A 17,107-nucleotide genomic window follows, 5' to 3' on the forward strand; every position below is an offset into this window, starting at 1 on the left:
AGTAGCAGAACCTACGAAGGCCGGCGCGGCACACGAGGGGGTGGGTGGCCATCACCACGCGCGGCCGCCTTTGTCTCCCAGTGGCGATGTTTCACAACGCACCTCGACCAGGTGCTCATTTGAGGCCGAGTCGACCTAGGGGGAGTCCCACGACCGGTCCAGACAATCGTCACTGGCGGTGTTGGTGACCGTGAGCGGGTTTCGAAAAACCCGGGTCCATAACGCAGCGCGCTGACCGCTACACCACCGCTCCCCCCATACACGAATGCCAACCCCCCCCCCCAGAGGACCTCCTTTGTCTCCACGACCTTTAACCCGCCCGAAGCCCGGCACTCACTCAAGGCTGAGTTGACCTAAGAGGAAGCGTCTTCTTGGTTCTTTCGGTAAAGTCGTCACGTAGAAGGGAAATAATAAAATAAAAATAAAATAATAAAAATAAAACAATATTGTTTTATTTTTATTCATAGTCTTGGTTCTTTCGGTAAAGTCACGTAGAAGGGAAATAATAAAATAATAAAAATAAAACAAAATAAAATAATTCTCACGACGTTTCGGCCACAACGCAAGCAGCCGTCCTCAGGTGAAGAAGAGGAGTGTCGGAAAGGCGCCCTTCCTCCCCTAACCCAGCTTAAATATACGCTGCCAAGCCTGGTGGTGTTCATTCAGACGCTGTCTTCCCGACAGACCTGTTCTTCACCTGAGGACGGCTGCTTGCGTTGTGGCCGAAACGTCGTGAGAATTATTTTATTCTGTTTTATTTTTATTATTTTATTATTTCCCTTCTACGTGACTTTACCGAAAGAACAAAGAAGATTAATCCCTGCTGCAGTCACGAAAGCTTTAAATCGAAATTCTACGAGGAAGTGTCACGTGCGGAACCGGTGGCTGAGCACTTTAGCCGTGACCGGCAATTGAACTCGGCTAACTTAATAATGATGACGACGGCAACAATCATAATAATGTAAACCTCGTGTCTTTATGAGTGGATGAGGGGGGGAGGGGGTGGCTTGCTGGTCACGAACGCGTCGTGTGCCAACACGCGCACATTTGGCACCAGCAGTGAGTGCGAGCGCACAACGTACAGCGACGCCTCGACTTACGGACATTCGATTTACGGACATTCAACTTACGGACATTCGACTTACGAATTCTCAGAGGTGCGAACGAAGCTGCTCCCGTACGTCCATTTGCCTGGTCGGATCGAGAGGCGTTAGTTCAACCGCGATCGTGGCATCTACATCTTTCAGAACGTGAAGAACCAGTGGCATCTACATCTACAGAACGTGAAAAATCAGTGGCATGTACATCTTTCAGAACGTGAAGAACCAGTGGCATCTACATCTACAGAACGTGAAGAATCAGTGGCATGTACATCTTTCAGAACGTGAAGAACCAGTGGCATCTACATCTACAGAACGTGAAGAATCAGTGGCATCTACATCTACAGAACGCGAAGAACCAGTGGCATCTACATCTACAGAACTTGAATAACCAGTGGCATCTACATCTGCAGAACGTGAAGAACCAGTGGGGTCTACATCTACAGAACATCAAGAACCAGTGGTATCTACTTCTGCAGAACATGAAGAACCAGTGACATCTACATCTACAGAACATGAAGAACCAGTGGCATCTACATCTACAGAACGTGAAGAAACAGTGGCATCTACATCTGCAGAACGTGAAGAACCAGTGGCATCTACATCTACAGAACGTGAAGAACCAGTGGCATCTACATCTACAGAACGCAAAGAACCAGTGGCATCTACATCTACAGAACATGAAGAAGCAGTGGCATCTACATCTGCAGAACGTGAAGAACCAGTGGCATCTACATCTGCAGAACGTGAAGAACCAGTGGCATCTACATCTGCAGAACGTGAAAAACCAGTGGCATCGACATCTACAGAACGTGAAGAAACAGTGGCATCTACATCTACAGAACTTGTAGAACCAGTGGCATCTACATTTGCAGAACGTGAAGAACCAGTGGCATCTACATCTACAGAACGTGAAGAACCAGTGGCATCTACATTTGCAAAACGTGAAGAACCAGTGGCATCTACATCTGCAGAACGTGAAGAACCAGTGTCATCTACATCTACAGAACGTGAAGAACCAGTGGCATCTACATCTGCAGAACGTGGAGAAACTGTGGCTTCTACATCTACAGAACTTGAAGAACCAGTGGCATCTACATCTGCAGAACGTGAAGAACCAGTGTCATCTACATCTGCAGAACGTGAAGAACCAGTGGCATCTACATCTGCAGAACGCGAAGAACCAGTGTCATCTACATCTGCAGAACATGAAGAACCAGTGTCATCTACATCTACAAAACGTAAAGAACCAGTGGCATGTACATCTGCAGAATGTGAAGAAACAGTGGCTTCTACATCTACAGAACTTGAAGAACCAGTGGCATCTACATATGCAGAAGCACGGCGTGGGTCAGCCACACATGGCGGAACTCCAGCCCACGCCCTCTCTCTCTCCCCCCCTCTCTCGTTTTTACGTTTGAGATGCCCGCGAAGGTCGGTTTTTATTTTGGCTCCAACGAGGAGCACCGATTTCGTGGAGCAGCGCCGACAAATTGCCCAGTGACGTCGGCAGATTCTGTTAGCGAGCACCTATGAAGGCCGGCACGGCACACGAGGGCGTGTGGGTGGCTAACACCACGCCCGAACGCCTTTGTCTCATACGCTTAGGGTTTTTTCGGTAAAGTCACGTAGGTAAAAAAATTAAGTTAAAATTAATAAAAGTAAAATAAAAAAAATCACGACTTTTCGGAGGCAACACAAGCTTCCGTCTTCAGGTGGAACCGTCACAGCACGATTGCTGTATCAAGTAAAGAGACATTCTAAGAGATCCGACCTTGTATATATACTGGTTGAGGGGGGGAGGAGCCAGGGTAGGCACCTGGATCGGAGTTTTGTCTCCCCAGTGGCGATGTTTACACACAGCACCAGGTACTCATTTTTTAGGCTGAGTCAACCTAGGGCAGGCCCAGGACCTCCAACAAAATCCGACCACGCGGCAGGCCAATCGGATTTTCCGCGCTGCCAGCTGCGGGTGGTCGTCAAACGAACGTCTTCGAGTTTAGCGACGGCTTTTCGAGGCCTCCCTCCAACGGTGGGAGGGCACATGACGATGGGTCAGAGGCAGCTAGCTCGGAGTTGAGGACGGGGGGTGAGTTAGGGGGGTGAGTTAGGGCGGTGAGTTAGGGGGGTGAGTTAGGGGATGGGTGGGCGGTTTGGTTGGTGGGTGGGCGGGCGGGGGGTGTTCTCCCACGCGTTCTGCTCCGTGAGCCGTGCTAGCTTGGAGACAATTCAGCGGTTTGGCGTTCATCACCCCTCCATCTCTCCCTCCTTCTACTCCCTCCCTCCCCTTCCTTTTTTTACGATGCAGAGGAAACAGGAAGATGCTCGGTGTAGTCGGCACTTTGCTTCGTTCATCATTTAGTTTTTAAAAGTTTTTTTTTAATGCTTTGCTTCATGTAACCCACCCCCCTCTATCTCTCTACCCCCTATCCCTCCCTCCCTCCCTATCTCTGCTGTCATCTCTTCTCGCCAACAACTATTCATCTCAAACACTGCCATCTTTCCACATTTTATAATTGCTGCAGTGCCACAGAATAAGGCGCCATACATGAAACTGCTACTGCTGACTACTAAACTCACTAAACTCACGTTTTTATTTTACCACTGAGCCGTGTAGTCTATTTTAACAGACGCGACCTGGCTATCACGCATGATAGCTCAACGAAGTGGCTTTTATCGTCATCACGTGGACATTTACAGCAGAAGTCAAATACTCTCAACGCTATGATATTGATGCTAAATGTGGAGGGAAAAGGCGAAGTAAACATCGCCACTGGGGAGACAAAGGCGGTCGGGCGGAGGTGGTGCTGGCCACCCACCCCCTCGTGTGCCACAGTGCCGGCCTGCATAGGTGCGACTCGCTAACAGCACTTGCCCGACAATCTGTCGCAGGCTATATGGGGGATCTTTGTCTTTGTTATATTTGGGGAGCAGGGAGTTGCTGCAACCACTAACCGCCTGCCCCACCGCTCCTGTCCCAACACTCCTGTCCCACCACTCCTGTCCCACCACTCCTCTCCCACCACCGCTGTCCCACCACTCCTGTCCCACCACTCCTCTCCTACTACCGCTGTCCCACCACTCCTGTCCCGGAGGACCCGGAGGCGTATCCATGCGATCACGGGGAGAGAGAGAGACACGCAAACTCCAAATATACAGCAGCAGGCGTCGTCAGGGTCGGGATCGAACCCACGACCTCCTGTATACCAGGCGAGGTAGTCAACATCTCATAGCCACCGTGATGATGAGAGAGACACGAAAACTCCAAATACACAGCAGCAGGCGTCGTCAGGGTCGGGATCGAACCCACGACCTCCTGTATACCAGGCGAGGTAGTCAACATCTCCTAGCCACCGTGATGATGATGAGAGAGAGAGAGTCACACGCAAACTCCAAATATACAGGAGTCAGGGTCGGGATCGAACCCACAACGTGGCCTTGACTCTGACGCGTTTGCGAGTGTTCAAAAAAATGCATATTTAGTGTGTCCAGTGAGTGCCTTGGCCTATACCGCCCTCTTCCGGAGACTATTAGACGCATACGGTCATCATTCCCATCTGTGGCTTAATTTTGGTGATTTTGAGGACGGTTTGGTCTGGCCATGTTTGTTTGTTGTGGTACAGAGTTGGCCTGATGACGTGAATCTACATTGTCTTGTGGTTGTTATTGTTTGACTTGCATCCCATTGGAATTTTTGCACACAGCGTTGAAATGCGGTGTTTTTTTCTAGAAGACTTTGCTGTTTTTTCCAGGATTTTTTTCTGTGGGACCCCCTCTTTAGCGCCGGTTCTGGCAATCGTTGTCTGTGAATGTCGATGAGTCTTGCAGCGACATCGTAACACCTGACCGCCGACCTGTGCACTGAACACGGCTGTCGAGTTCGATGCCTGCAAGAAAAACCACATCCGAGGACCGAACGGCTGTCAGCCAGCCCCTCCTGAGTTTGCAGTGTCTCTCTCTCCCCGTGGTTCGCGTGGATTTTTCTCCGGGTCCTCCGGTTCCCCCTCCCCCCCTCCTCCACTTTTAGAATCGATATCACGCGTTTAGAGTATTTTTCTGCTATACATTTCCACGTGATAAGCCACTTACGCCGTTACACAAGGACGTCGGGCAGGGGGTTCCCAGGGTCTCTACCGCTGGCCCACAGAGACATCAACATCATCATCACTACCATCACCACCATCAACATCACCACCACCATCATCACCACCACTACCATCATCACCATCACCACCATCATCACCACCATCATTACCACCATCACCACTATCATCATCACCACCATCATTACCATCAACATCACCACCATCATCATCACCACCATCATCACCACCACCATCATCACCAACACCATCATTACCACCATCACCACCACCATCACCACCATCATCATCACCATCATTACCACCATCACCATATCATCATCATCATCACCACCATCATTACCATCACCACCACCATCATTACCATCAAACCACCATCATCACCATCATCATCACCACCATCATCAACATTTTGATACACCTCCCAGGTGTGTCAGCCTCTGGCCACGCCTCCCTTCCAGGGGGGGGGGGGTCTCGGGGGATCCCAGAACACCCCGCAGCCCCCTCCTGCTTTAGGGCTGGGGAATGTCGCGACCCCCCTGCCGGTGCAAGGTAACTGCCCCTGGTGGGCCCTGTCTGCTACTGCAGGTAAGTGCCCGCAGCCCATTTACAGCGCTACAACTGCGAGGCCACCGTGGGCCCTAGGCCTCGGCAAGGTAAGGTAAATTACCCTTTTTACCGGGTAAAAGGGTAAAGGTGTCGACATGCCAAGGGGTAAGGTAAAGGGTAGGGTAAAGGTAGCTCGGAAGAATTACCCGGTAGGGTAAAGGTAGCGCGAAGTATTATCCGGTAAATACGGTGCCTTGTTTACCGCTAGAAGCTCCGTGGCGCAGTCCGTGGCCTCCATTTAATAAGTAATATTTTTTTTTAACTTTTTTTTAAAACACGCTTTTATGAAATGTACGAGTAATGGAAGAACTCCACGACTCCAGGAAGTGGCCCCGAAGCTTGCCATAACGTAAGGGACTGTGGCCAATTACAGCCAACGCCAGTTGAGCGTAGACAATTAGAGCCCAGCCGAAACATAACATATACAAAAGATCGCCTAAAAATATGTATTTTTTTAGTGATATAATATAGTATTGTCACCATTATAACATACGTATACCAAGTTTGCAGTCGATACCACATTAGGAAGTGTGTTAAAATTGAGTTACAAGATTTGAGGATACGACAGCGACGACAACGACAACAATGACAACAACGACAACAATAACGACAACAGACAGAGTGAGTTCAAAGAAAGCGTGTAAAATTGGAATAATCGAGAGTATTCTATATGAATAAAGCACTCTACCTAGCATTTACCGTTATACACCTTTTTCATGTCGTAGTACCCCAGTAATTACCCTGTAATCGGGTAATTTGTATGGGGTAAGGGTAAAAGGTAGGGTAAAATGTATGCTCGTTGCTTTTTACCTTTTATCTTCCCTGCTAAAGGGTAAAAGGTAAGGGTAGAGTGATTGTATTGCGGTAAGGTACAAGGTAGGGTAAAGGTATGCTCGCTGTTTTTACCTTTTAACTTTTACCTTACCTTGCCGAGGCCTAGCGGGCCCACTGGCGGGGCTCCAGGGTCGCCTTCAATGCGGCCCCTGACGAGCGGCCCAACCCGACAGTACACAAATGGTGAAAACGCCAGACCACCACCACCATCATCATCATCGTCGTGACGCTGTCCAAATCCCCACCCATTATTTCAAATGTGTGGCGGCCCTCACACAGAGTGGCGATGTCTTTATCGCCGATAGTGCCCAACACGCCCCTCTGAAAACGAGTCAAGGACACTGGCCTGGAGCATTTGGCTACTTGCTTTAAATGTCCACACAAACGAGGATAAGCCACTCCCGTTGGCCCCCATCGTTTGTGATAGCCAGGCCCGCTTCTGAAGAGAGAGCTACATAGCTCAGTGGGGCCTTACTTGGTAAAATAAAGTTCAGTTTAACTTCTGCTCAGACGACGCATGGCAGTGGCAGTCGTATATGTGACGGCGAGTACCACAGCCACCACCGCCGCGGTATTAACCAGGGCTGCCCGTGGGATTCGAACCGCGCGCCTCTGCAACGAGTGGCGAAGTCGCTCGACCGCCGGTGCCGCGTCACTGGGGCGGGTACCACATCAGATTGCAGTGGATGTGGCCCTACCTCGTACCGCAGTTGTAGTGGTAGTGCCTTACACCAACAACAACAGAAATAAACTCCTCAGCCCAGCACTAGCGACGTCGTTTAATGTACACTCCGGGATCATGATAGAAAGTACACGTGCATCGTTGACACCGCACTGACTTTACTGGAATGTACAAATAAAATATTCACATTAACGTGGTGCGTTTACACTGCGCAACCGCCACGCAACATTTGACTAACCATGTGCAACATTCGAGCAATCAAGTGCAACATTCGACGAACCGAGTGCAATATTTGACTAACAGAGTACAACATTCGACCAAGTGCAACATTCGACCAACGAATTGCAACTTTCGACGAACTTAGTGCAATATTCGACTAACAGAGTACAACATTCGACCAACAGATTGCAACTTTCGACCATAGCTGCGTCCTTGTACTGAATAATCTCGGCTTAGCAACGAGTGGGTCATCTCTACAAATTAAATTCGCCGACTGGCAATCACAAACACAAAGACCCCCCCGTGTAGCCCCCCTTAACAGACTGCGGGGGCAAGTGCTGTTAGCGAGTGACATCTATGAAGGCCGGCACTGTGGCACTCGAGCGGGTGGTTGTGGCCATCACCACACCCGGCCGCCTTTGTCTCTCCAGTGCTGCTGATTTTGTTAACTTTTTTTTTTACCACACACCGCACCAGAAACTCCATTTGAGGCCGAGTCAACCTAGAGGAGACCCAGCGCCGGCGTCGTCCGCGGCCGTGGGCGGGTATCGAACTCGGGTGGCGACACCTCGCCTGGCGCCAGCGGCCCCGTGGGTTGACGGACGACGGAGGCTCTCGTCGTCGACGTTGCCGCGTCTCCAACGCGGGCACTTGCCCCCACAGCGTGTGGAGGCTGCGCGGGTCACCTTTGTCTCGTGCAGTGTTCTTCACTCATTCTCAGAGGAGGGGGTGGGGGGATTGGTGGAGGTGGACACCTTCCCCGATAAGACGTCATCGGTGTGTTTGTGTGTCCGCTACGACATCTGAAACCATTGGGGGGCTTTGTGACAACATCACCCTGATGATGATGATGATGCGGGTGGGGGAATGGGGGGGGTGGTCACCATTTGTATATTTTTCTCCTTGGTTCTTTCGGTAAAGTCACGTAGAAGGGAAATAATAAAATAATAAAAATAAAACATTAAAAAATAATTCTCACGACGTTTCGGCCACAACGCAAGCAGCCGTCCTTGCGTTGTGGCCGAAACGTCGTGAGAATTATTTCACGAAAGCTTTAAATCGAAATTCATTTGTATATTGTCGGGGGGGGGGCCCGTCATAGGAGTCGCACTAAAGGCCACCAGGGCGGGGGGGGGGTCCCCGCCCTGGTGGCCTTGTAGCGAAGAACGCCGCTCTTAAGTGCCAGACTCTCAAAAGTCGTTGGGGTTAAGGCTACACGGGGGTTAGGGGGGGGCATCTTCGTCTCATGCGCTGTGGTCGTTGTTCAGAGACGTCCTCCTGCGCTCTCTGTGCGCGACCACCGCCCGCCACACGGCAGCGCTCTGGCCCACGGTCACCTCGGCGTCGAGGTCCTGCTCCACGAGCCACTCGATGCCCTCGGCCGCCAGGGTCTCCGCCAACCTGGCAAAGGGGACGAAGGGGACGAAGTGAAGGACGAGATTAGAACCGCTGCCAGCCGTGGAGCTCCCTTTGGCCGTCACGAATGGTGGTGGCTTGCTCAACGAAGTGGGCTCGTCGTCGTCGTCGTCGTCGATGATGAGCCCAATGCGTAGCAGAAGTCAAACGACTGTGAACGCCGCGGTGACGTTGGATTCTAAATGTGGAGAGGAGATGCCGGAGGACCCGGAGAAAAATCCACGCGACCACGGGGAGAGAGAGAGAGACACGCAGCCTCCAAATATACAGCAGCAGGCGCCAGGGTCGGGATCGAACCCACGACCTCCTGTAGACCAGGCGAGGTAGTTAACATCGCATAGCCACTGTGATGATGATTATGAGAGACACGCAGCCTCCAAATATACTGCAGCAGCAGGCGCCAGGGTCGGGATCGAACCCATGGCCTCCTGCACACCAGGCGAGGTAGTCAACATCTCCTAGCCAACGTGATGATGATGAGAGAGAGACACACAAACTCCAAATATACAGCAGCAGGCGCCAGGGTCGGGATCGAACCCTCGATCTCCAGCATACCAGGCGAGGGAGTCTCTATCTCGCCAGCATGGCGCCCAAAGACAAAGGTCCCCCGGGTAGCCTTCAACCGGACTCCTGTGGCAAGTGGTGTTAGCAACGAGCGAGAAGTAGCAGCGCCTACGAAGGCTGGCGCGGCACACGAGGGCGTGGGGTGGCCGGCACCACGCCCGCCCGGCCGCCTTTGTCTCCCCCCGTGCTGATGTTCATTGCCCACCAGGTGCTCGTTTAAGCCCGTGTCCACCCACTACCCTCGCCGGCGAGTTACCCTCATTCAAGTTCAAGTTCATTGATTAGGTGTAGCCCTGTGAGCCATTCGGCTCTTGAATCGGGTGCAACCGCAACAAACAAAAAACAAAAACATGAACAAAAAAACATCTTAAAGTGAATATGTGACTGAGTGCAAACAGAAAATCCAAGAAAAGACAGCAAAATATTGCAGAAAAAAACACCGTACACCAATGCAGTGTGCAAAAATCCCAGTGGGATGCAAGTCAAACAACCAACAACAACCACAAGACAACTTAGATTAAGGCCATCAGTCTAACTCTGTACTACAACAAACAAACATGGCCAAACCAATACACTTTTCGAAATCACCAAAATAAAGCCATGGAACCAATGAAACAGTGATCGTAGGAACTGTGATGGAATTTTCACAATAAACGGCATAAACAACATGTACATTATACTCTAAGTTCTTTCGGTAAAGTCACGTAGGTAAAAAATGAAATAAAAATTAATAAAAATAAAACAATAAAAATCACGACGTTTCGTAGGCAACACAAGCTTCCGTCTTCAGGTGAAACTGTCACAGCAAAATATCTGTACCTTATATAGTGGTTGAGGGGGGAGGAGCCAGGAAGGGCAGCGAGGGAGGAGGAGTTGTGAAGTGGTCAATTACTGCTTTTGTTATACTGCTGGGTGGGTAAATTTAACCACGATATAAGGTACAGATATTTTGCTGTGACAGTTTCACCTGAAGACGGAAGCTTGTGTTGCCTCCGAAACGTCGTGATTTTTATTTTATTTTACTTTTATTAATTTAAATTTATTTTTTACCCACGTGACTTTACCGAAAGAACTAAGAGTATGAATCCTTGCAGTCACGAAAGCTTCAACATGTACATTACCCCCCCGCCCGCCCGCCGCCCCATCCGGTGGCGAGTCGCCTTACCCCCAGTGGGCGTCATGAGCCCCCCTGCGGCACAGCGCCAGGAGGATGAAGCCGTGCAGCGCCAGCGCCAGGGCCGACAGCGCCCCACCAGAGCGGCCGACGAGCAGCGCGCTCAGCCGCTCCTCCTGCGCGGAGCTCAGCGGCTCGTGGTAGCTCTCCGAGGGCAGCCGTGGGAACGGCTCCTGGCACGCGGCGGGGCAGAGGTCGCAAACGGGTTTTGATTCCTTACCCGTACCCGTACCTGGCCGCACCAGGGTCGCAAACGGGTACCCGTACCCGTACCCGGCCGTACCCTACCCGTACCCGGCCGGGTATCGGGTAGGGTATCGGGTACCCGATTGCGACCTCTGGGATGAAGCCATGTTGCAGGCGCGGGTGGGTTGATTCTAGGAACTTGAATTGTGAGAAGAGACAAGACGTTGGGAAATGAGTGACAAACGGTGACTCACCAGTGACTCATGGCCTACCCGTACCTGTACCCGGCCGCACCAGGATCGCAAACGGATACCCGTAACCGTACCCGGCCGGGTACGGGTAGCCGGGTATTGGGTAGGGTACGGGTATCGGGTACCCGGTTGCGACCTCTGCGGCGGGGTCGGCGGCGTCATGCGGGCGTTGGTCGGCAGATGTAGCTGCGTCTCTCCTTGGGTGCGTCCGTCCGACTGTCCGTGCGTGCGTCTCTCAGTCTGTCCGTGCGTGCGTCTGGTCGTCCATATGGGTCTCAATGGGTCTTTGAATGCAATCTCTATGGGTCTCTGTGTATCTCTATGCATCTCTATGGGTCTCTATGCATCTCTATGTACTTCTAAGTTTCTGTAAGGGTCTATCTCTACGGGTCTCTATGCATCTCTGTGGGTCTCTATGCATCTCTGTGGGTCTCTATGTATCTCTGTGTATCTCTATGTATCTCTACGGATCTCTATACACCTATATGCATCTCTACATATCTCTATGGGTCTCTAAGAATCACTAAGTATCTCTAAGGGTATCTATGGGTAACTGTATCTCTAAGGGTATCTATGGGTCACTGTATATCTCTAAGGATCTCTATGGGTGTCTATATATCTCTATGGGTGTCTATGCATCTCTAAGGGTATCTATGGGTCACTGTATATCTCTAAGGATCTCTATGGGTGTCTATGTATCTCTATGCATCTCTATGGGTCTCCATGTGTCTCTGTAATCTGAGCGAGACGTGCCCCGTTAGTCGAGTTCGGAATCAGAATCGGAATATGTATTGATGCTGCAAGAGGAATCCGATGAGCAATGAAGCTCTTTCGTCACAGGGACTTCAGGACGTTATGACAACAAACGCGATACAAACAAAAACATGATCGTGGTGCAAAGCGCCAACAGAGGTAAACATTCATAATAAAGGTTTTTGGGTTAGATCGCGTTATTTATAAATGTGTCGTAACCCTCCACCACCCGACACGGCCAATTGCCCGGAGATGCTGGATGTGATTACCAGCGAAACGTCGAATTCAAATTCTAAATGATTCATCTTCTTGGTTCTTTCGGTAAAGCCACGTAGAAGGGAAATAATAAAATAATAAAAATAAAACTTAATAAAATAATTCTCACGACGTTGCGGCCACAACGCAAGCAGCCGTCCTCAGGTGAAGAACAGGTCTGTCGGGAAGACAGCGTCTGAATGAACACCACCAGGCTTGACAGCGTATATTTAAGCCGGGTGGTGTTCATTTAGACGCTGTCTTTCCGACAGACCTGTTCTTCACCTGAGGATGGCTACTTGCGTTGTGGCCGAAACGTCGTGAGAATTATTTTATTTTGTAAAAGTTTTATTATTTTATTATTTTCCTTCTACGTGACTTTACCGAAAGAACCAAGAAGATGAATGCCTGCAGTCACGAAAGCTTTACATCGAAATCTAAATGATGAATTCTGCAAACACACCGGTGGGCCTGAAGAAGTCACTAATTGGCGTTTTGTCAACGTGACACATTTTTTACTGATGTCGGGTGGTGGAGGGTTGCGACACATTTATAAATAACGCGATCTAATCCAAAAACCTTTATTATGAATATAATACTGTTCGCGAAAGCCTACGTGTTAAACAGAGGTGAACAAATCGCTCAAACACACACAACTAAAACCATCCCCTCCCCAAGGCCGTCTCACCTGGTTATTCAGTAGGAAGTGCTCGGACCGCATGGCTGAGAGCACGTGCCACAGCGAAGTCACGTGCTTGAGTCGGCATGCCTCGAGCACCTGCAGTGGAATGGGGGGGGGGGGATCGCACACACGCAAACTTTAAACAAACTTAAAGATTTCGATTTAAAGCTTTCGTGACTGCAGGGATTCATCTTCTTGGTTCTTTCTGTAAAGTCACGTAGTATGGAAATAATAAAATAATACAATAACAAAAATTAAACATAATAAAATAATTCTCACGACGTTTCGGCCACAACACAAGCAGCCGTCCTCAGGTGTCTTTCCGACAGACCTGGTATTCACCTGAGGACGGCTGCTTGCGTTGTGGTCGAAACGTCGTGAGAATTATTTGATTGTTTTATTTTTATTATTTTATTATTTCCCTTCTACGTGACTTTACCGAAAGAACCAAGAAGATGAAAATTAAAGATATATTGACATTGTACCAGACGTGAGGCCCCACCGAGCTACGTGGCGATGGGTCGTGAACAGGGACGCTGATCGACGATGGAGAGTTTCTACCGCGCTCCCAACGAAGTAAAACAAAAACAACGAATAAATCGGCAACGTTGCGGCAGAACGAACGCGTCGGTCGGGTTTGGGGGGGCGGGGGGGCGGCCACCTGCAGCACGTGCGGGGAGAGCTGGTTCATGCGGATGGTGTCGCACAGAAACGGGCGCAGGCCGCTCTCGCCGTCGCCGCCGCCGGATGCCAGGAAGCCGGCGACGATTTGCACCGCCGAGTGGGCCTCCGTCGTGTAGAGGAACGACCGCAGCTGGCCACGGACACGATCCTGCAGGGCGCTGGGCAGAGCCACCTGGCGCGTGGCAGGGGGGGGGGGAGGAAACGGGGCGGGGGGTGGCAGGGGGGAGGAGGAAACGGGGGGAGGGATCGGGGGAGAGACGGGGGGGGGGGAAGACAGGGGGGGAGGGAGAGGGACAGGGGGGAAGAGGAAACGGGGGGGGCAGGGGGGAGGAAGAAAAGGGGGGGGAGGGACAGGCGGGGAGGGATGGGGGGGAGGGGGAAACACGGGGAGGGGGAAGAGTAGGAAACAGGGCGGGGGGGGGGAAATGATGGGGGAGTTGTGATGGGGGAGCGCGGGGTGTTGGGTGATGGGGGAGAGGGGTTTGGTGGGGAATGGGGGGGAGGTGGGGGATGGGGCGGGGAGGGGTGGTGGGGGATGGGGGGGGGTGATGGGGGAGAGGGGTGGTGGATGATGGGGGATGGTGGTGGTGGTGTCGGGAAAGGGGTGGTGTGGAGGGAAGGTGGGTGGGGTTTAGGGGGGAGGTTACGTGGTTGGGCTGGGTGCAATTTGTTACCTGGGGCAGTTTGAGGCGCAGATCGCTGAAGAGGACCGAAAAGTCCCGGTCCTGGGGGAAGACGAGTGTGGGCAGATCCTGAAACACAAAAAGACAGAGATCCCCCGTGTAGCCTTACAGGCTGAGTCGTCCTAGCGGAGGCCCAGAGAACAGTTCATATCGTCGTCACCGAAATTGGCCGCGAGCAAAAATCTAATTTGGGTCATCGGGTTCTAAACACAGTGCGCCAACCACTGCACCATCGCTCCCCAAAAAATGAACAACAGCCGCAATTGGCATCACCCCGATCCTTGTACCACGCGAGGTGCATTTTGAGGCCATGTGATGTGTGAGAGGCTCATTGGCAGAAGGGCACGGGACAGACCCGGGTGCCATGGGTTGACTGACTGAGATAACTGTCAGATGCACCACCCGTGCCCCCTACTGTGCCAACTTGCTGCGTTTTATCCACCCGGTACTCCACTCGTTGTCCTGAACATCGCTTCTCCACTCTCCATTGTTGTAATAGCCGGTACTAAAGATGAATTACCAAAGCTATCAATAGAAGGTGCGCACCGGATTAGTTGCTCCTGTGGCCAATGCTATGTTGGCCAAAACAGGAAAAAATATTAGCATAAGACTAAAAGAACATACATCTTTAATACTCACAAACATAATTGTCGGCAGTTGCAGAACATACTTTACATCGAGGACACTCGATGAAAAAGAGAGCTGTGGATGAAGGAGGGAGCTGTGGATTAAGGAGAGAGCTGTGGATGAAGGAGGGAGAGCTGTGGATGAAGGAGAGAGCAGTGAATGAAGGAGAGAGCTGTGGATGAAGGAGAGAGCTGTGGATGAAGGAGAGAGCTGTGGATGAAGGAGAGAGCTGTGGATGAATGAGGGAGCTGTCGAGGAAGCATAGAGCTGTGGATGGAGGAGGGAGCTGTGGATTAAGGAGAGAGCTGTGGATGATGGAGAGAGCTGTGGATGAAGGAGAGAGCTGTGGATGAAGGAGAGAGCTTTGGATGAAGGAGAGAGCTGTGGATGAAGGAGAGAGCTGTGGATGAAGGAGAGAGCTGTGGATGAAGGAGAGAGCTGTGGATGAAGGAGAGAACTGTGGATGAAGGAGAGAGCTGTGGATGAATGAGGGAGCTGTCGAGGAAGCATAGAGCTGTGGATTAAGGAGGGAGCTGTGGATAAATGAGAGAGCTGTGGATGAAGGAGAGAGCTGTGGATGAAGGAGAGAGCTGTGGATGAGGAGGGAGGGATGTGGATGATGGAGGGAGCTGTGGCAGAGAAAGTAGAATAAAAGAAAACCCTCACCTGTCTCCGTGTGTTGGTGAGAAGAGTCGGCTACACAACATTAATGGTGCTGTTTTTTGCTGGCCGTAGCATGGTGGACTTCTAGTTCATGGACAGAATCCCTCTTAGGGCAGACATATAAATAACAGATGTAATTGTGAAGTACGATGGGAAGAAGCTATGGTTACTGTCAGCCCGAGGGGACACTATCATGGAACGCCGGCACACCGCGCTCTCACCGTCACATCGATACGCGGGCGTCCACGGATGAAGCGGTGGACGATCTGCCGCTGCAGGCCGTGCAGGTGGAGGTTGTCGGCGGCAGCCGCCGGCTCCGCCGCCGCGTAGCCCCGTGCCGACGCCAGCAGCGGCAGAAGCTCCTGGTCGGCGTCGTACGACACGACGTAGGGCTCGCACACGGCGCTCACCGGCACCGGCAGCCTGGAGGCGGGCACAGAGGACGTGACGACGGCGAGACGAGGATTCAGCACCAATTGAGACGAGGCTCAAAAGAAAGCCGTCTCTGGTGTTGACCAATCAATTTCAAGGACAATGCATATATTCCACCGGTCAAAAAAATTAAAAAATTTGGCCTGGAATTTTGCAGCTGTTTTAGACTAATTTCAGGGTGCTGATTCCAAATCTGATCTCAGATTTGCTCTATCACATCTCATTTTTATGCTATCGGCATACCCCATTTTAATTAATTTTACCCGAAATTAACTCTTATGATGGCAAGTTGTTGCGAGTCAGTGACTGCTTTAGTGTTAAAATATGGTGCTGTATTTTTAGGATAGTGTGTTTATAATATCATTTTATGTAGATATCCACATTTATTTAATGTTTTTCTTCTGCAGTTTTTATTGAAAATGCAATATTTGATATCTCAAAAACCTGATGTGATAGACAAAAACTGATGCCAGATTTGGAATCGGCACCCCAAAATTACCTTAAAACCGTTGGAAAACCTTATGCCAGAAAAAGTATGTTGACCAGTGTTATCAGGGTGTGTTTTTTGTTTGCATTTTGACCACAAGTATTGTGGATAATGCAGACGTGATTCCTCGTAAAAAGGTTTCAGTTTTGTTGCCAGATAAAAAAGGGGAAAAACCCCTAATCTCATATTTTGGTACTGGCAAAGGAGGTCCAATGATGATGATTCTCCCATTATAGCGTACGCAGGCATATGGCCAGTTGCCTCCTTGTCGATCTTCTGTTGCCACTGCCATGGTTGTGGTTCCCCGTGTTTAATTTCAGCCGAGAAGACTATTCCGGGAATTCCCTTGGCAACGGAATGTCGGGTAGAATATATGTTGTTACGGGTAGGAATACTGGGTACTCTAGTGGTAGTGCCTTATGCCGATAATCCCTACTCCAAGGCAGCCGAGCAGCATTCCATACAAATTTCAGCTAGAAATTAAGCCCCGCGTGTTCCCATGAACTTCACTCGATGATTCCTCCACTCGTGCTGAGGCCTCTCTACCGGAACACTGACTATTTGACGTCATCCACTACACTGTGTTCAACAACTACCACCACCACCACCACCAGCACCACACACTGTTCAACAACTACCACCACCACACTGTGTTCAACAACTACCACCACCACCACACTGTGTTCAACCACCACCACTACCA

The 17,107-nt window shown here is 50.7% G+C and overlaps 1 protein-coding gene across 1 annotated transcript in view; it reads right to left on the bottom strand.

Annotated features, from left to right (window-relative positions):
- Positions 1-8,760: 8,760 nt before the first annotated feature.
- Positions 8,761-17,107, bottom strand: part of LOC144950131 (E3 ubiquitin-protein ligase rnf213-alpha-like) — an 88,769-nt gene continuing 80,422 nt past the window's right edge. Inside the window, exons 47-52 of the mRNA XM_078880192.1 lie at positions 15,707-15,908; positions 14,187-14,264; positions 13,490-13,684; positions 12,835-12,924; positions 10,693-10,874; positions 8,761-8,948 (exon numbers count right to left, since the gene is read on the bottom strand). Coding sequence (XP_078736318.1) covers positions 8,792-8,948; positions 10,693-10,874; positions 12,835-12,924; positions 13,490-13,684; positions 14,187-14,264; positions 15,707-15,908 — 904 coding nt within the window. The 3' untranslated portion in view covers positions 8,761-8,791. The remainder of the gene's footprint in view (positions 8,949-10,692; positions 10,875-12,834; positions 12,925-13,489; positions 13,685-14,186; positions 14,265-15,706; positions 15,909-17,107) is intronic.

This window comes from Lampetra fluviatilis, chromosome 56 (genome assembly GCF_964198595.1).
Source record: "Lampetra fluviatilis chromosome 56, kcLamFluv1.1, whole genome shotgun sequence".
Lineage (NCBI taxonomy): Eukaryota > Metazoa > Chordata > Hyperoartia > Petromyzontiformes > Petromyzontidae > Lampetra > Lampetra fluviatilis.